Genomic DNA, 20,739 nt, shown 5'->3' on the forward strand with positions numbered 1-20,739 from the left:
TTTCTGTACAATAAGGAAAAGCTTTGTAAATAAAATCTTTCCATTTTGGAAGAAAAAAAATTTTTTTTTTATTCTATGAATGCTTTGCCTTTATGTGTGTCTGTTTGCCAAGTGTGTGCCTGGTCCCTGTGGGGGTCAGAATCCTGGAATAGGATCGACTGTGTGGGTGCTGGGAAATGTACCCAGGTCCTCTGCAAGAGCAGCCAGTGTTCCTAACCTCTGAGCTTCCTCTCCAGCCCCCTAGATTCCCAATCTTGATTCTTGGATTGTAGTGTTTGGCTGAAACAAGAACCAGGTCTATAGAAGCATCTAGTAATATGGCCTATGATATCCGTAAGCGGCCCTCTAGACTCTCACTATTAGATGATGGGTAGAGGCCCACATGAAATTTTTATGACCTCCCTGTGGTTCCTGATTATGGAGAACGGCTCATATAATGCAGAATGGACAGCCAGTTCCTGGTAGTCTGTAAGGCAGCTTGGCATAAAGTAGAATGCATGAAAGAAAATAATCCGAGTTTCCTAGAGACTGTGTAATCCCAGCACAGTGAAGGCCATGGGTGTGAGTTGTCAGCAGTGTGGCTTCAGGCAAGCTCCTTGAGGACAACAGCCTGAGAGGCAAAGAGGTCTGGTTTGCACAGCTGGAGAGCTCCCAATCACCAGACACACTACCAGCTGTTGAGAAAGGTCAAAGCAGATGCCTAGGCCTTAGCCTTGGCCTATTTCCCCAACTCCATCCACTCATGGGGTTTGGGAATGTAGCACACCGCAGTTTCTAAGGCATTGCTGTTTGTTGTGTGTAGACTGTAGACTGCAGAAAACAGAGACCGTTACCACAACTGGAAAAAAGTACTTTATGGCTGCAGCACCTGCTTTTCCTGCTGGTACTTCAGTGACAGGCTGTTTTATATGGCTCGTGCCTAATCTTTAGTAGTCTTATGTTTTTTATTATAATGGCAATATTGTTTTATTATTACATTTTAATTTATTTATTTTATGGGGAGGGGCGCATGCTATGGTATACAAGAGGACGACTTGGAGTTAGTTCCTTCCTTCCACTTAATAATCTTCAGAAGGAAAACAGTTTCCTTTAAAAAATTTCTTAATTTAACTGGATTTGTGTGTGTGTGTGTCTGTGTGTGTGTGCATTTGTGTGCGTATGTGTGACATGTATTGCCAAGACCAGTAGAGGATGTGTGATGTCCTGGAGCTAGAGAGACAGGCAGTTTTGAACTGTCCAGTATGGACACTGGGACCTGAACCTGGGTCCTCTGGAAGAGCAGCAAGTGCTCTTAACCATTGTGCCATCTTTTCAGCCCCCAGAGGGCTGTTTTAAAGTTGTAGAGATTCTAGCATTTTTCTCAGCCTTTTGTTCTAACAGTCTAGAAACTGCAACATATAGTAGGAAAACACAGGACAAGAGTCCCAGTGAAAGGCTGGTTTAAACCTCAGAGTCTGTAATTATTTATTAGTCATGAGACTTGTGGCTCAATTACTCATGTGGTTCACGTGAAGACACCAGTTTTGGAGTTTCTGTGAAAGTGCAGTGAGTTATTTTCAGACATATGCTGTGCTTGTCACCTTCCTGTCACTATACTGAATGCCTGACACCATCAACCTATGCTCAAGAAGGGCTGCTTAGGCCCACAGCTGGTTCTGGTGTGTTTGGCCTGTGGTGACCTCAGCACCTTGTAGCTGAGGTGCCTGACAGTAGAGAAAGCCCCTCACCTCATGGTCAGACGAGCAACAAACAAGAAGAGGAACAGAACAGGGTCCCAGAGTCCCCTTGCAAGTCACTCAACCTCGTAATAAGGCCAAAAGTGAAATCTAAGAGCAATGGTGAGGGTAGAACTGTGGGACTTAATTGAGTCTCCCGAAGATCAGCCCTTGCAACCCTTTGACACTGAGGATTCAACGCAATGTGAGTTTTGAAGGAGACATATTCCGTCAAAGTGCAGCAGATTCTAACAGTCGCCCTTTTCCTCATCTCTCTCCACTTACCCCACTCCTCTTTCTGTTTATTAACACAATCCGAATGCTCACGCTGCACTCTCTCATGAGAGGCAGAGTTCCCTGTGCTTGCATACATGAGGCCAAATGGTTGTGTTCCATTTAAACCATCTCCCAAGCCCTACATTGTGGGTGAAGAGATTTTCTGACCCTTTGTCAATGTGAGTTTTGTTCCCTTCCTATTAATGAGAGGCTGAGAGGGTGAAAGGTCTGTGTAAGTGTTCAGGTTGGTGCTCTAGCCGAGGAGGGAGGAGGAGGGAGGAGGAGGGGGGACAGATGCTTGCAGCCGCATCAGCCGTGTGGAATTGGGGCATGCTTAATCTCACTGCCTGTGCCAGGTCTGTGTTGGCACTCTGGTGCCAGCCGAGGGCTCGCGGCTCTGAGGGCAATGCTTCTGTGGAGGAAATGGAAGCGTGTAAACTTGGCAAACCCTTTCGTTTTCTTTCTCCTTGAGCCATGGGGGGGGGGGGGGAGAGAGAGAGAGAGAGAGAGAGAGAGAGAGAGAGAGAGAGAGAGAGAGAGAGAGAGAGAGAGAGAGAGAGTGCCATATTAGCGGCTGGGCCAGACGGGTCTCTTTTGGACTAGAGTTGGATTTGGTAAGAAAGGAAGCCCTGATGGGGCAAAAGGAAGAGCCTCTGGTGTCCATGAGAGAGGCCTTGAGTTGCTTCTGTTGGAAGCAGATGTCTTCCATGAGCCCTTGTCCATTGCTCTGGTGGACTGTTCTTGTAGTTTCCAGGCCTCACACCCTTGTGGTGTGGACTGGACCAGACTGTGGCCTTTTTCATTGAATTTCTCCTCACAGTTATTCCTGTCACCACGTGTCTTAATTTAGGTGTTTCATGATCACTTGAGATAAAGATAGAAGTGTTTGATTGCTCTCACCTGGTGGGAACTGGAGGCACTTTTGATTGGAGCCCGGATTTAATCTCCCATATTGAATGACTGTTCAGGCTTATGAGGTGGACCTTTGTGCCTCTTTCCAGAAAAAGTAACAGAACCATTTTTTTTTCCAGAACCATTTTAAAGTGTGTAAAGGTTCTCTAAATTAAAAGTATTTAAATGCTGTATATGTAATTTCCTCTTTAAGGTTCCTTCACTCCTTTGCCTGGAACTAGCTAAGGCCTATTTTCATTGGATCTTTAGTAGTCTTACGTTTTTTTATTATAATGGCAATATTATTTTATTACTACATTTTAATTATTTTATGGGGAGGGGCACATGTTATGGTATACAAGAGGACGGCTTGTTGGAGTTAGTTCCTTCCTTCCACTTGATAATCCTCAGAAGGAAAACAGTTTCCTTTAAAAATTTCTTAATTTAACTGGATGTGTATGTGTGTGTGTGTGTGTGTGTGTGTGTGTGTGTGTGTGTGTGTGTGTGTGTGTGTGTGCGCGCGCATATATATGGCATGTATTGCCAAGACCAGTAGAGGATGTGTGGATATTGATGGAAAGGCCTCATCTCTCTGAAGTTCATTTCAGTCAGCATTGCGGACTGACACAAGCATCACTGAAAGACATAGCTGTATTTCCCAGAATAATCCTGGGGGTGGGGGTAGATGCTGCGGAACACGTGGTCCTCAGACATGGCTGCATATTACAGTCACTCCAGATTTAAAATCCCAGGAACCAGTTCAGCAAGGTGGCAGAAGACAAGAAAGATGTACAAAAGCCAGCACCATTTCTCCATTCTCCTAAGGGCTGATAGATGGGATTGTGAAGGAAATTCCATTTATAATAATTTCAAAAGGACTAGACACCAAGGAATATATTTAATGAAAATATGTAGGACATATACTCTGAAAACTATACATCATTGATAAGAGAGGCTGAATAAGTGCAAAGGCGTTGATTGAAACAGTGAGGACGGTTCATGCTGCCATGTGTTATAAACTGAAAAAACTACAACAGCCCAGAGAATCTTGGAAAAGAACAACAAAGTCAGAGAGCCCACCTCCTGATTACAGAACACACTGTAAAGCTACAGTAATCAAAGCAGGGTGACACTCCCATGAGAAGACAATTCAGAGTCCAGTGGCATTGTATTTTTCTAGGGGCCTTTAGAAAACAAGCTAAAGTTCTTCTATCAGGTCAAATCGATGATGATGGTAGGTACATAATATGAGGAAACGCACCATGTAAAGAGATCCATAGAAGTGTGGGAGATTGATCTTCCTGGCCGAGAAGGCCTTTCTAGCAGGGTAGCATAGATAGGAGCCCTGGGCAAAACAAGCAGTGTAGCTAAGAACACAACAAAAGAAATCTATCATCCATTAGTCTGTCTGTCTTTTTATCACTCATCTCCATGTTACCTAACTACCCATCTATTATCTCTCATCTACCTGTAATCTGGATTCCATTAATCATCTATTAATAATCTATCATCTATAAGTTATCCATCTATAATCTATAAATTATTTATTATCTGTAATCTAGCTAGCTAGCTGTCACCTACCAGTCATCTACCTAACTGACTGTGTTGTCTACACCCACAGTTTGTTCTTAGGTGGGTACATTGCAAACTTTTTGTCATATCTCCATGGCAGAGGACACCTTATGAAGAACACTATGTCCTTTTACATAGTGTGAGTAACAACCTTGAAAGAAAAATCCCTTCCTTGAAAAATTCCACTGAGATAGATAGGTCATAGGCTGAGTTAGGGGGAAATAGACCAGTCACCTGGCTCCATGTGTGCTAGCTGAACACCTGATTCCATCTCACTGGAATCCCTGTGGGCTGTGGAGGGAGTTAGAGCAGGAGTCTCTGGTATTGGTCATGACCCTCATGGTTTTAAAGTATCCATCTCTGCTCTCTCAAGCCCTGTAAGTGAAAAGCAGCGAATGACACATAGGAAATGACCCTTCCTTCCACTGGTCATCTGGGCTCTCAAAATGTTCAGAAGGCTTCAGGAGCTGCACACTGCTTAAGTTTAATGATGTGCATTTGCTCAATGTGACAGATGGTGTCAGTTTCATCTGTTTCTGTTTATGTGTAAGCTAGGTGCCAGTTTTTTTTTTTTCTCTAGAATTGTTCATTGTTTACCTGTGTTTGGCATGTATGGTATGCATGGTGGTTCTTGTAAAATGTTTTTGATTCTTTTATGCTTCTTAAGCCAACAGGAGTGGTGAAGGGAGGGGTTGAGGGGGGATTTTCCAGTGAAAGCTAATGGGAGACACGGACACAAGACACGTGAGAAGCAGAATGAGAAGCAGTAACTCGGACTAACTCCTCCCTCCGCTTTTGGGTGAGGTGCATGCCCACACTGATGGCATGTCGTGTGCCTGAGCTCCCAGCTGTTTAACAACGTTGAGTTACATGTCTCCGTCTCAAACAAGTGTTTCTTAGAATAAAAGGAAGCTGTATGCACCGAAAGCCTCTAAGGGAGTGCTCCAACCTCTCTCCTAAAGTCACAGCATACCATTTTATTGCTGTTGTTGTTGACATGGGAGTGCTTGTGTGGAAAGCTTCTAAATTCATTACCTGATGTATTATGGTTTGCAAAACGCTTATGGACCTTGCATTAGCAAATAGAACACCTGCTAGAAGCAGCAGGCAGGGAACCTTTGCAGTGTGAATTTAAACAATTATTTTTTGCTTACAAGAGCACATGTCATATATCTATCTAGCTGCTATGTAGCATGGAGCTTTTTCTCTACCCACAAAGAGTCCTAAGGAGGAACTTGTCTACAGGCTGGTGGAGTGTACATTTCACATACCTTTTTGATCTGCAGCTTCTCCACACCGCACCCTCCCCAACCCCCGCCACATGTGGTTTTACTGATTTCTTGCAGGGAGTCAGGGAAGGAAGGAGACCTCAGAACTCTGAAGGATAGATGCTTTCCTTGCAACATTTCTGATAGAGAGTGTACGCCTGAGGGAGGAAAGTAAAAACTTGTCTAGGATTCTGCACTTCAGAAGTGTACAGGTGTGTGTATATGTGTGTGTGTGTGTGTGTGTGTGTGTGTGTGTGTGTGTGTGTGTACATGTGAAACCCTGTGACTAAACAGACATCATCTCCCCTAGTTTAAACATGATGAGGACAGCTGCCCTGGGGCGTAGGCAGACTCCATTTTCCCACTGTATGTTTCTCTGCGGGTGTACACCTCAGCCATTCCGCTCTGAAGTTTACCTCACAGTCTCACTTTGTTTTCCCCTTGAGCCTGGAGAAGGTATATTTTTACAACCTGTTTACCTCAGTTTCTGTGAGTGGCTGCTGGCGGGAGAGGGTGAAGGCAAAACTGTAGGGACCACGTGGATGATGGGAGGCTGGGAAGTCTCCAGAGGCAGAGTGGTAGGCAGCTCTTTGCAGGGTTGGGATGACAGCCCTTGGTGTGAGCCAGTGTACAGTTCTCTGGAGTTTTGTTTGTCAAGGTCTTTCCCATATTTCTACTTTCTCCTACAGGCCATGGCCCCTGGGACAGAACCACGTCTGCCACCATAAATCTTAGAGCAAGTAACTGCTACCCATGGCTTGAACAAGAAAGTAAAAGTTAATATTTAGTATCTACAATGGGGCCACTCCCAGAGTAAGAGGGATCGGAGTGGACCTCTGCTCCCTGACACCTATTCTGTTTTGCACCATGTCACAGGCATGCTCTCATGTCTTTTAGCTGCTGTCTGAAAATCTTTTTCATGAGTTTGCAGTATATCATGGTATGAATTCAGCGAAATTTATTTCAATAGTCCATGATGGATAGATGGATAGGTAAGTTAGTTTCTGCATTTTGTGTGATAGAAGAAATTTACTCCTTGTGGTAGGGGACCGTCAACTCCCCAAAGAGAGACAAATCTGGTATAAGTTGTTGGCCATGTGTTCTGACTCATCAGAGTGCTTAACAGTCATTTCAGTTAGAAAAAAATAGATGCTTTCAAATGAACTATAATAGTGATGCCCGAGTTTCCTCTTCGTGGAATGAAAATTAATTTTCAGTAAAAGCCACAGATCTCACAATCCTGTGGTAAACATCCTGACCATGGACTTTTATGTAATGGGTTATGTAATGGTGCATGGCTCTGCTTCTAACATAAAGGGTTGACACATAAGTGTAAAAATTTTTAAAGTCTAAACTCAGTTATAAATAATCATTTTTTAAGTCTTTGCTTCACTAACTAGATTGTATTTGAGATACTGAGATACTCCTCAAGCATTTGAGCTCTGCACTTTATTTATTTATTTTTGTCATGGAAATAGATGAGGGTTCATCCATTAGGATTTAATTAGTAGAAATTGAAGAGGCAGGTTTTGGATTTCTGGTCTTTATTTGCTGGAGCCACAGCAGCCCACTGGTGTCTGCTGGACAGTGGTTCCAAGATGCCCCACAAAATACCAAAACCTGCAAACACGTGAATGTCTTCTATAAAACGGCTCACATAGTATTTGTGTGCAGTCTACACACATCTTGTTGCATATGTTAACTCACCTGTAGGCTGTGGGAGCACAAGCCAGGAACGTAATGACAAGCAAGAAGCTTGCATGTGACACTCCAGACCTAAGTGCATGCTGCCTGCCAGCGACATAGCACTTGGTTTGAATATTTTCAATGGACTTGGCCACACCTGACCACTGGAACACATCTTGTTTCAGACTTCTTTTGGCTGTGGGCATGTGCGGTTGGGTAAGGAAGGCATTGGAGGTCTACATGGTATGACCAGTCTCTCTCCACCCACTGCCTGAAGTCCAGGTGCAACAATCAATAAATAGATCACATTTGTGCATGATGCCACCTTGTGAGGACAAGAGAATTTTTTTTTCTAGTTGCCCAGGGCCACTTTTATTTTTCTTTTCGGAGCTCCTTAGTGAGGACATGGTGAGACATGCCTGTAACTGAGGCAGTTCAGATGGCTGGGGCAGGTGTAGTGAGAGTTCTAGGTCATGCTGGGCTGGATAAAGCAGAACTGGGGATGCCGGAGGGGCAGTTGGGTGGTTAAGAGCCTGTGTTGTGTTCGCAGAGGATTGGGTTCAGTTCCGAACACCCACATGGTGGTTCATAACCATCCTAAGTTTGGTTTCTGGGGATGCGATGCCCCCTTCTGACCTCTGTGACACGGATGGTGCACATACATATATGCAGGCAAGACACTCGGACACATAAAACAAAATGAAACAATACATCTAAATTAAAAAAAAAATACAATTGGAAATAAGTTTTGGAAAGAAAGAAAATATGGAGGTCTTTGCTGTGAATGCAAAAGCATTTCTTCTTTCCCCAGTCTGTGGTGGACAGACTGAGTGAGCGAACGGGAATCTGACTTGAATAAACTCTTAAGATGAAGTCATCTATAATTGCTTGTCTGGCTCTGCATTCTTTCCAAAGTGATGGCTCTTTAGTATCCACACTTGCGATAACTTATGTTTCATGAGTACCAGAACCCCAGGACAGCCAATTTAGGAAGAGGCGGTGGATACTCCCTTATGTAACCTCTGTGCTACTGTAATGGGTGTCGTGTTTAAAATATCTGCCTTTATTATTTTTTTTTATAGTGCCTGAAACAGTACATGGTGCTGTCGATCCGAGAGGGATGTGGGTCTCCTATCACTTGTCCTGACATGGTGTGCATAAACCACGGGACCCTGAAGGAAACTGAGGTATGGATGCACACTGTGACCAACCCGTCTCCCTTGCTGAATCATGTCTTATGTCTCGGCTCTCAAGCATCACCTACTAGGGAGTTAGCGAGCAAATGCAGAGGCTGACTTTTTAAAGGAGTGTTTTATTGCCACACAGAGCTGGAATCTTATACAAGCTGTGAGCATGGCCGTTTATCTCAGTTCTGTGTATGTATGCCATCTTGTGTGTTGTAGAAGCTCTTAAAACAGGCAAAGATGCTAAAAATGACACTTATCAAAAGTGAGGCTTGGGGGTGTTTAATCAGTGGCCTTGTGAGCCTAAAATCCTTGAAGACAAGACTATAAGTTGGTGAGTTATACACTGTATAAATGATTGGTTGTTTCATAGTGTAGCCTTCTGCAAAGGCAGTCTGAGGTTGAGGGATTTCCAAAGAGAAGGGAGAGAGAGAGGAGGGGGCGGGGGAGAGCGTTCAGTTGCGCTGCCTCAAGCATCAGATAGGTCTACCCTCTTGGAGAAATTTTTTCTTTCTCTCCAGGTTGCAGTTTATCTCATCTTTTTGTTTGTTTGATCCTCCCTCGTGGCTTGCCTGAAATCTGCCTCTGGATCTTTAGCCTCTGTTCGCCTGCACAGAGTGAACTCTTGTCTAAGACACTATAATCTTCTCAAAGGGGTCCCTAGAAACTGATGAAATGCACTGTCCATGCGATAAGCGCAGGACACCTGCCCGGTACCAGGCTTTCCTCCTGCTGCTTCCCTGGCCTGCCTACTAGCTGATCCTCCCCCACAAGCCTCGTGAAGTCAGGCGTTTTCTTTAGATAGAGAAACTAAAGTGCAGGGCCTATAAGTGACTTACCTCAAGGGACCAATCTAGAAAGAACTAGAATTCGAATCCAGTTCAGGTGCACCACAGTGGCATAGCGTTAAAGGGAGGGGGGAGGGGGATGGCGACGAAGAAGGCAGAACAAATGTGCAGCAAAAAAAAACCTTGAGAGTTACAAGCACAGCAATGCGTGGGTAGATATAAATATAGGCAGATATCTGTGAGCGTGTGTAGATACACATCTCTCTGGATACACCTTTTTTTTTTTTTTTTTTTCCAAACATAGCCTTTGCTTTACAAGAAAAGCAGGGAGAAAGTGGTGTAGCTACTCTTGCCTAACTCAGCCAGTCTATTCTGTGTGTAGTTTATGAAAGATTACTATAAGTAAGGCAGAATTTTTTTTTAAAAAGAAGTGCCTCAGAGAAAGCATAAAAGGAGTACCTAAGGATGTAGAATTGACTCATTTTAAGAAAATAGTGAAGCCCGAGTTTTGCTAAAAGGATGATGGTGAAGATGTCCATCCCGACCCCCGAGGACCACTGCTTACTTTTATGTTGAGTAAGGGGAGGAGGAGACGAAGAAGCAGGAAACTAGCCACCCACGGCTCCGCTCACTGTGTGTTATAGCAGGATTGTTCTTATAAATGGGGCCCACGAGGCTGGAGAGATGGCTCAGCAGTTAAGAGCTCTGACTGCTCTTCCAAAGGTCATGAGTTCAATCCCCAGCAACCACATGGTGGCTCATAACCATCTATAATGTGATCTGATGCCCTCTTCTGGTCTGGAGGTGTACATGCAAACCAGAGCACTGTATGCCTAATAATAAATAAATCTTAAAAAAATAAAAAATAAAAAATAAATGAGGCCCACGTACTTGAGAGCATCAGTCTTGGCACTGTCCTCTATGATTTTTTTCCTCTGGTGTCTGACTAGTCCACGTATAAATAGCGAGAGCAGGAGGTGTGGGTACCACCCTGTGGCTGCCCAGCAGCATCCTGGGGGAGCTTCTGACCTAGTAGAGAGGCTATAAGCATGCAACGAACCAGATAGTTATACAAGTGAAATGCAAGAGATAGGGAGTAGTAGGCTGCAAAAGCTGGGTTTGAGTGAAATCTTAATTCCTATGTGGAAAACCTATTAAACATAAATGAACGGTTTGGTGAGGTTTCAAAACAAAAGCTTATAAAATGAGCTCGACCCAGTCTGGCAGTTGCCAGTCAGGTGTGGATATTTAATTGTAGGTGAGTTAAGAAGTATATAAAAGAAACTTAATTCTACTCATATGCTACTTAAGAATTGCTTTGAAGTGTTCACAGCCATTCGAGGGTAATGGCTACACGACTGACAGCTCAATGCGGAACGTCTCTGTCACTGTGGAAAGCCTAGCTGCATAGTGTTCTGGACTTCACATGGCAGCAGCTCACTGACATCTCTGGTGTTGACTGCTAGGGCTAATGTGTTCAGATACAGGGTGGGTACAGCCCAGGTCTCTCTCACAACAGACCTTAGATTTTTCTGATTGTCCTTTGAATATGCATCTCCAGCACATCCTTTCCCAATGCTACACATTCTCATGCCTTTCTGGCTGCTACTAACTGTCTACTTTTTCTTCCAAAAGCAATCTCACATTAAGGCTATATTAAAACCAACCAAGCCCACAATACTTCTGAAAATTTATAAAAATTTCAAAGTATAATGAGAAAACAGAACAAAACTATTCCATACTAAGCTAATTTAAAATTTACCAAGTCTTTTTCTCGTTGGATGAATAATTAGGCATTCATGGACCAGTTCTAGTCTCCCTGGCCTTACCAGGATCCCAGCTAAAGATGAGTGTTCAGGCACAATAGTCACGTTCTTAACCAACCTGCTGTGGTGGTGTGGGAGTTGTTTTCATTCTGACTTTTGAACTGAACAGAAGATTATATTGGAGAACTGGGTAGCTAGGTGCATCTGTTTATTTGGGACTCTTCCTTTAAAAGCAACAGCATATATAGATGAGCTGGGGCAGTCCGTCCTCCCTTTTTCTTAGCATCCATATAATCCTTAAGCTGCTCTGTGGGCCCCCGGGTCTCTGCAGTTCTGACTGTAACGCGATGGGGCTCGTTCACGTGACGCCTAGCTGGCTTCCACCACCATGACTGCTCTCTTCCTCTAGCTTGAGAGAAATGTTTACTCACACAGGTAATGCATAAGTGCATAAGTATGCTTGTTAGGAATGGCTCTGGCTGCAGCGGGCTAAGCTCCTCCTGTGCATGCTTCCCTATGTAGGTCCAGCTAGCTCACTTGGCTGCCTCCTCTGTCTGCCTTCCTGAATTCTCCACATTGGCTCAGCAGTGGCTCTGCTGCTTCATGTTTATCTGTCAAGAACAGGCTCCTCAGTAAAGCATTTAGCGCAGGGTTCCAGCCTCCCATTCAGTGTCCCAGAAGCTGGTGATTGACAGTGGCTTGCGGCTTAGAGGTGACCTTTCTGGGAGCCAGGGGAAAGTCAAGTTTCCCTCCATTGCATCATCTGGTACTTTCACCCATTGCTTGGCAGGGTTTTCCCATGTATTGGAACGAGGAACCTTGCCCAACATGGAATTAGGAGCACAGGACACAGATTGTTATGTCCGTCAGCATTGCTTTAAGCAAAGTTTGGTATTGAAAAGCAGCGTTTAATCTCAGCAGTTCCCTGCAGTGTTGGTGAAGTAGCCTGCCCCTACCTGGAGAGCCTAAACTGTCTGCGCTGTGTGACATTAGAGTGACGAGCACATAAAAAGCATTTGAACAGTACCTGTCACTGTGTGGCCAATGAAACTGAGCTTCTTCCAACTGGTAGCTGGCGGGGGAGGACAGGAGCGCGCCTCTCACCCGCCTCTCTCACACCAAACCTCTTTCCAAGTTCTGGGGCCCTAAAACAACCAACCCGCCTTTATTTCCATTGCCATGGCCCGGTGTGCACCAGAGGAAGGGTGGGAACGGCTGGCCTTGCCAGGAACAAGGGCTCAGAATTTCTGCAGGAAGGGATTTGGAGTGTAGAGCCCAGAGGCCTAGGGGGAAGAAGAGGAGGGGTGGTGGTGGCTAGGAAATCCGAGGTTACATGTGCAAAATAAATACAGTGTTTCCTCAGATGATGCCGTTATTTAACGTGGCTTTGGGAGGGGCGGCGGCTTCTGTAGGAACCAAGCATCCTCCATGGCCGCCTTTGTCATCTCCCTTTTAACACCCTTCCCTCCCATCATCATGGTGGGAAGCAGGGCAGCAGGAAGAATGTGGCAAGGCGGGTGAAACTCTGACCGTGACAGCGTGACTGCAACCGCAGTGTACAAGTGTACAAACGGGAAGGGACTGACCGTGTCTCTAATGGCCGTCCATTGTGATGTGTGCTGACTGGAGACAAGCTGAATTCTGGAGGTAGGCGGGAACAAAGGACTCTGCCAAACCAGAGTGAAGAGATATTTTTGAGGTTCCCGGCTAAAATTTATATTTGAACAAGTTTAAAACTTCATTTTTAGATGTATTTAAAGCTCCATGTAGGAGGCGAAGAGAATCTCCTTTGAAAGCCACATAGGAAAACCTGTCTCAGCGTCACACAGGCATGTGCTCTTTTAACCCAGAGCCTTGCAGGGGGCGGGAAGGCAAGGGGTAATGTGAGAGTCGACCTTGGTCCCAGGATGCTCGAGGTGGCTGCAGAACCCACCTTTCACCCCAACCCCTCTGCTTTGATGCCTTCTGACAGTTTCCATTCAGGATTTGGTCTGCAGTATTTAGGTTGTACCCAGACCACTGGTGGATGCACCCTTTCTGCTCTGTCAGGAGCTGCCTGTGGTTTTGGTTTGGGACAGAAGATAATGCTAGTTTCTGTGTCATTGTGATTCAACTTGGTACAGCAAGTGGTTTTTTTTCCTGCCTCCATTTTTGCAAGTCACAGCGCCCCAGAGATGGCCCAGACCCTGCCTGAGGGATCATGAACAATCTACTCATGGCCAATTGCACTCATCTCTTGTAGGCTTCTGTAGTTCAACCTGTTTCTTTACTTTTAACAGCTGATTTAAAGGGCCAGACCAGAATAAAATCTTTGCCTGACTTTACAAACCAATATGCAGTGCTCCCTGAAGCTTGTTCTTAATTCAGAATTTTAGAGATGGCATTTTAGTATTCTCATTCAAAAGAATATTTGCTGCAAGACCCACATTTCTTTTGGGGTCACCTATTACTTTCAGCATAAATATCTGTGATGAGCGGGCCCTACTCTAACCTCCTCTTTCCTCTCCTCCCTTCTTGCTTTTTATTTATTTATTTATTTATTTTTACAGAGTCCGTGTTAACGAGGGTGAGGTGCTTGTGTCCATACTACAGTCATAGTGAACAGTGGTAAAGAAAGCTATGCCCCACTTTTCATTTCTTCTCAGCTATGGCTGTTAGAGATGCCCAGTCAGCTTGTGTGTAGCTGTCCTGGCTCCATGCATGCAGGCACACGCTGGCTTCTTGACTCTGCTCTTCCATGGATAGGATGGAAAAGGAAAAACGCAGCACAATTGCAACTGGGGATTTAGTTCAGCACCCCTGGCTCATTATTACCAGAAAACCAGGAAGATTAGAGCAAAGCTCTTTTTTTTTTTTTTTTTAAATGTCTGATATTATTTCTTGTGTTCTCTTTAAATTTCTTTCTTTTCTTTTTTAATTTTCCAAAAGAAGGTCTGGAAGGATGAGGAAGAAAAGAATCTTTTCTGCTTGGGTCTACGGAGAGGAAAATGTCTACCTAACAAGTGGATTAACACAAATTTCAAAGGAGATATGGAGAAATAATAACTAAATTAAGCCAAGGAGTTTTTAGTAGTTGATCCAGGAAGCCTCTCTTAAATTTCTTTTTAGATTTATTTATCTTACATGTATACCATTTGCATGCCTAGTGTCCATGGTGGTTAGAAGACGGGGTTGGATACCCTGGAACTGGAGCTATAGATAGATCGTTGTAAGCTGCCACGAGGGTGCTGGGACCCACACTCAGGTTCTCTGCAACATCAATCAATGCTCTTAACTGCCCAGCCATCTTTCCAGCTGCATCAGCATTCTCTCAATGCCCCAGAAGACACTCAGAGCTTTGCTTAAATACAGATCTGTTTGGGAATAGAGAAACTCACCGAATGAAATTAGTATCCATCACCCATGTGTCCACAAAGGTATAAAGTGAACACAAATAAGGAAAGATAAGAACAGCCACAGTATAATTATTTTCTTTATTTATATTATTAGTGTGTCTGTAATGCCTTTAGGGGCATACATATGAAGAGGCCAGAGGACAATTTTGGGAGCCAGTTCTCTCTTTCCATAGTGGGTTCTGGGAATGGAACACAGGTTATCAGGTTGCCAGACTTTCAGGACAAGTGGTTTAACACTGAGCCAATTCACTGGCCTAAGTTAAATTCATTTTTAATTGGCATATAAAACATATATATTTTACATAGTTTTTCCTTCTTTTCTTTTAAAAAGGTGTGTGTGTTTGTGTGTGAGACATGTGCGTGTGCATCTTTGTGAATGTACATCTTGTGTGTAGGTACCTACAAATTCCAGAAGAGGGTGACAGATGCCCTGGAGCTGGAGTTACAGGCAGTTGTGAACCACCCAGTCTGGGTGCTCAGAACCAAACTTAGGTACTCCATTCCTGTCTTTCCCCCCATCCCTTCCCTTTCTTCCCTCCTTCCATTCCTTCCTCTCCCCACCCTTCCCATTCTCTCTCTCTCTCTGATCCTTCTGTCTTGTCCTCCTGAATGTTGACCTTACAGGTGTGTGTCACCATGTCTAACAAAATTATACTTTTTAATAGAATGCCATGACCAAGGCAGTTCATAAAATAGAGCATGCCATTTGGAACTTTCTTACAGTTCCAGAGGTTTAGTCTTTAACCATCATGGTGGAGGTCATGGCCACATGGCCACAGACAGTGAGGCATGGCACTGGAGCAGTAGCTGAGAGCTTACATCTGACCTGCAAGTTGGAAGCAGAGAGAGAGAGAGAGAGAGAGAGAGAGAGAGAGAGAGAGAGAGAGAGAGAGAGAGAGAGACAGGGACAGGGACAGAGACAGAGACAGAGACAGAGACACAGAGAGAAGTGTTGGCTTTTGAAATCTCGAAGCCTGAGTGATACCCCCCTCCAGAAGGCCACACTGCCTAATCCTTCCTAAACAGTCCATTAACTGGGAGCCAAACATCCAAATATTTGAGTCTCTGGGGGCATTCTCATTTACACCACCATAGTCATGGAATGTTTTAATACACATATAGTTTTGAACTTTTCCTGTCAGGTTTGGTATATCCATCTACTAACATGCTATCATTTCTTTGTGATGAACACACTGAAAACCTTTCCTTTTAACTTTCTGAACTGCCCAAGACATTACTGTTGTTTTTAACCACCAAACTTCTTATTTCTATCTAATTGTGCAGTAGAATTCTCATGAACAAATGAACAATGTGGGAAAGGAATTGGGAATTACATTTAAACAGCTACCATGTTAATATTTGGGGGTAAGAACCATCAATAGGAATTAAGAATCAAGAGCAGCCTTCCAGCAACCCTTTTAGCCATCAGCTGTAGCTTTTCATCACCTTAGCATGCATTCTGAGGACAAGCCGACCTTTCTCGTGGCAGAACTCTGATCAGTCATCCTTGAGCCATAGTTTCCAATTCTAGTCCTCCTCCAACTTCCTCAACTTGATCAGTGCAAATATCTGCTTTATACAGTCTCTATTTCCCTATGGGGCAGCTAGCCACAGACTGCTTGAGTGGACTCAGTAGCCTTTGTTCGCACACAAACTCCAGAGAATCCACAGTAGCAGCATGGCCATCTAGAACTTGTGTTTGTGGGCTTTAAACTCAGTTAAAACTCCTCACACAGAACCTGTTTAGACAATGCCCCGAACCACTGAAGGCGAATACACAGTTCCTTTTCTCTCTCCCTGCCCCTAAACTCTCTGACCTTTGTGTGTGTGTGTGTGTGTGTGTGTGTGTGTGTGTCTGTCTGTGTGTAAAAATCATCTGTGTGCACACTGCCTGAAGAACTTGTGTGCTTCCTAATTATTGAAAGGGTGCTAGCTATCCTAAGTGTTTTTAATTAAGGACCTGGAGAGATGGCATAATGATTAAAATTTTCCTGCTCTTCCACAGGACTCAAGTTTGATTCCCAATACCCAGTTTGGATGGCTTACAATAGACTGTAATTCCAGCTCCAGGGACTCTAGCGCGTCCACACACATATGGCAGACATACTAAAAAAAAAAAAAAAATCTTGGATTACTCCTACAAGATACATACAGATTACAAAGGACAGAGAAATCTGGTGTAGATTCCTTTAATCAAATCAAGATATTACTATGACTAGGATTGCCATCCCCATGTACCTCCTGGTGGCCCCCAAATCACATTTGATATTTCCCCCCTCCCAAAATGTCACAGCCTAAATCTAGTCACAAGAAGGCACCAGGGCAACGAAAGCTGAAGAACAACATGCAGGTCCCTGGCCTGTGTATCTCAAACGTGTGATGAGCAGGAGGGGGGGAAGATACAGTAAACGCCGGCGCAGAAAGCCCAGGAGACATGCAGCTAGATGCAGGGCTGTAGCTTAGACTAGGTACCAGACTGGGAAAGGGCATTAGTGGGAGAGTGTGTGAAATTTTAATAAGTCCTGGCAATCATTTAGTTGTATTATACCAATTTAAATTGTATTCTTTTTAATAATTAATGATGCTTTTTTAATATAAGGTTCTCCTTAGGGAGAAGTTAGGGGAGTAACACTTAGAAAGTCTGTATTTGACCTTTATGACGTATTTTAAGTCTGAATTATCTGAAAAATGTCAAAAGAGCATTGCAGTGTGATTTTGGACAATTTTGGATATCTTTGTTGGGGGAAAAAAAGATCATAAAAGCAGATGGTAAAATAGCCCTTTATAATCTCAGTTATTTCCTCTGGGATTGTCAGTCTGGCCATCTGACAAATTTCAAGCACTTGGAAACATCTTCAAACATCTGCTGTACCCCTTTCACCTATAGCTTTATGGAACCTTCCAGGACTTGTCCTAACAAAATTATTTAAATTTTATAATTGTACAAATGGAAACCTTGCCCATTTATGACTTAGCTCCAAATAACAGTGGGACCAGGACTTAATACTTCAGATAATGTGTGTGTGTATTTTTAAAAAAACAGGTTCAGATCTCTCTCATATAAGGACCACATAAGGACAGAAACACTTTAGAATATAAGTCCTAATTTACAAAATGTAAGAGGTGAGCAAACCAGGGAATGGATTTTTTTCTCTGAGCACATCTTCCGCATAGCCCAGGTGTCCTGCCAAGTGCTTTGCCCATGGTGCACTGTCAGCAAGCATACTGAGAAGACACACACCTGAGGGGCAGAGCTGGAGGAGAGATGAGCGTGCTCTGCCATGATCTCAGTTCTAGGAGGCTCAGAGTGAGCGTTGATAACTCTTTGTGACTGCAAACTTCTGTGGAAAAGTTGACCTACCTTTGTGACTTCAAACTTCAGTGGAAAAGTTGACCTATTTCATTAAGACCCAACTCTGATAAATATCCGACTTATGAAATAACAAATGGGAAATTCAAACTTGATCAACACACAAAAAATGTTAGAGATTTATGCCTTTTCTGTTGGTCATAAAGTGTTACTCTGATGAAATCTATCTTTCTAATTTAAAATAAACACCCAGTCCTATTGTTAGTAGCTTTTACTGTGCCACTTTCTGTCATTTTTCTCATTAACGTATGATCTGCTTCTAAACCATTTTGCCTCCTATTTGCTTGTCTTCCATAAATATTTTAAAAAAAAATTTATTATGTATACAGTACTTTGTCTGCATGCACACCTGCAGGCCAGAAGAGGGCACCAGATCACAGTATAGATGGTTGTGAGCCACCATATGGTTGCTGGGAATTGAACTCATGACCTCTGGAAGTGCAGTTAGTGTTCTTAACCTCTGAGCCATCTCTCCAGCCCCCTCTTCCATAAGTATTATGTGGCTTAGTATTATATGAATTTTTCATCCTTAGAAAACCAGCATTATTAGCGGATGCCTTTGATGGATTTTTAAAAAGATGTGCATCAGGACTGACTATTTTAGATGAGGGTGAGTCGGCCTCACGGCTGTTGTCTAGAATCAGTGTTCACAGTAGCATTTGAGAAGAGGAGGCTAACAATAGGCTCATGGAATACAACTTTGGGCCAAGATGATACCTACCCCAAGTCAACTTCGTCCCAAAGTTGAAGTAGCATTAGATCATTTGCCCTCCACACATAGTGATCTGTGACAAAAGTCAAGCCATAAGCTCCATTTTCTGATGCCTGTTGCCTGGACCTTTTCTCTTCAACTGTGGGTTTTTATGAGATGCCTTTGCCTTCCATGGGAAGTTCTTTGGACGGTACCGTAGCAGATGAACAATCTAGTTCTCCATATTGCTCAAGTCCAATTGTAGCTTTAATAGAACTATAGCTAAATACATGTGACGTGAAATTGCTCCTACTTGTCTTACAAAAGCTGCTACAGGACTTTTATTTAAAGTGCCCAATGAAAATACACGTTATTTCTGATTTGGCAGAAGAAAGTTTGAAGGGGAATGTTTTTCAGAACAGATTCAATTTACCAAACTTAGTCTAGTATGAAGAAGACTGAACTGGCTTATTTTGTTATCTTTAATTCATTTTTGCTAACTTGGTCTCATTTGTGAAATAAACAGGTTGAGACTACTTTTGAGGTACATAAGTAGACTTTGAATGTACTTTTAAAATGTATTGTATGCTAGGCAGTGGTGGTGCATGCCTTCGGAGGCAGAGGCAGGCAGATCTCTATGAGTTCTAGGCCAGCCTGGTCTACAGCTTGCATTCAGGACCCTGTTTCAAAAATATTTATTGTATTTGTTAAATGCAATTTTTGTTCCTACATCACCTTACTATAGTGTTCTCAAAGCAGGCTTTGTTCTGTCAGTTGCAAAATATTTTTATTTAAATGTATTTTGTAACAAAATTATATCTATAGTTTTTATATACATACCGTATATAATAATGTATACATGCAGCAGCCTAATAATTTATTGTTAGAATTATCAAGGCTAAGAGAAGGGGTGCACATTAACTTGTTGAGTTTCTTGGAGGCCGATCTCAGGTCTTTCCATTTCTCATTTGTAATTTGGAAACATCGACATAGTTACACATCACCATCAATGGAACTGACATTTTTAGAATTCCAGTTTACAGGCACAGTTAGCTTTTCCTCCCTCTGGCTTTGAAGTATGTTGAGTGTGAAGTGTCTCTGTTAGCATGAACCATTGTTTACTGGGAAGCTTTGGCTTCATTCTGCTGTCTAAAGCAGACATGGGACTCTAGTCACAGGAATGTCATAAGGCATACCCTTGTTGTTGTCATTTAACAGGTCAGTGTGGTGTAAAGCTTTTGTCCAGAGAAAAGCGTATGTCACTCAGAACATACCATTTCTATGTACAAAGTCTGAGCGATGACTGAGGGCGCGCCCAGTTGACCTTGGCTTTTAAAGATCCAGAGCTAGAGCTAGTCTGTGGAAAGTTTCTTTTTCAGTGAGTGTAGAGAAGGAAAGATTAATGCGAGAGCCCAAACATTAAAATTTGCTTAGTAGCTGCTGATCAAGGAATGAAGGCAATCGGGGGACCGGGGGTGTTACTGATGGCCTAAGCGGTGTTGACCTAGCCATGGTGAGAGGGATGGGGATGCACTGTGGATTTCTGCACATGTTACTGCAGGAACAAGTAGAGACAATGGTTTCCAGGCAACTGGGAGAGATGATAGAGGCAAAGTCAGAGGAAGGTATCAGGAAGGGCTGGTGCAGCGGGACCCTCTGCTTGCCCAAATCTCATCTCTCCGTGTTTCTGATTTCAGATTGCCTGTCTGGTGCCTGTGGATGAGTTTCAACTGTATCAGCGGTTAAAGTTCGAACGAGGTACATACTCTTCTGTTTATCCCAGTGGTAAATGTGGTTTTTACGCGGGTCATCTCTACACGAGCCTCATGCAAGCTTGAGGCAGCTGTGGGCTCTTAACAGAACCATGAGGGGACTACAAAAAGTGTAAAACAGTAATTGCCACATGCAATTTAAACTCTCCCAGTCACAGCCAGGAGGGGGAAAAAAGCAATTAAAAAAAAAAAAAAAAAAAAAACCAGACTACCAGGAAATGAAAATTTCGTTATATCGGTTATTTTGTATTTTCAATTTGGACTGTGTCCAGAGAGGTATTGCAAAAGTGAGATGGTTTCATAATAGTAACACAAAGAAAAATAACTCTCAAAATAGAGGCTTACCACCATTTTTCTCGCTCTTG

The 20,739-nt window shown here is 43.4% G+C and overlaps 1 protein-coding gene across 1 annotated transcript in view; it reads left to right on the plus strand.

Annotated features, from left to right (window-relative positions):
- Rnf144b (ring finger protein 144B) overlaps nt 1-20,739 on the plus strand; it is a 60,991-nt gene that overhangs the window by 24,119 nt on the left and 16,133 nt on the right. Inside the window, exons 3-4 of the mRNA XM_051170876.1 lie at nt 8,491-8,595; nt 20,300-20,360. Of these exons, the coding sequence (XP_051026833.1) occupies nt 8,491-8,595; nt 20,300-20,360 (166 nt within the window). The remainder of the gene's footprint in view (nt 1-8,490; nt 8,596-20,299; nt 20,361-20,739) is intronic.

This window comes from Acomys russatus, chromosome 3 (genome assembly GCF_903995435.1).
Source record: "Acomys russatus chromosome 3, mAcoRus1.1, whole genome shotgun sequence".
NCBI lineage: Eukaryota > Metazoa > Chordata > Mammalia > Rodentia > Muridae > Acomys > Acomys russatus.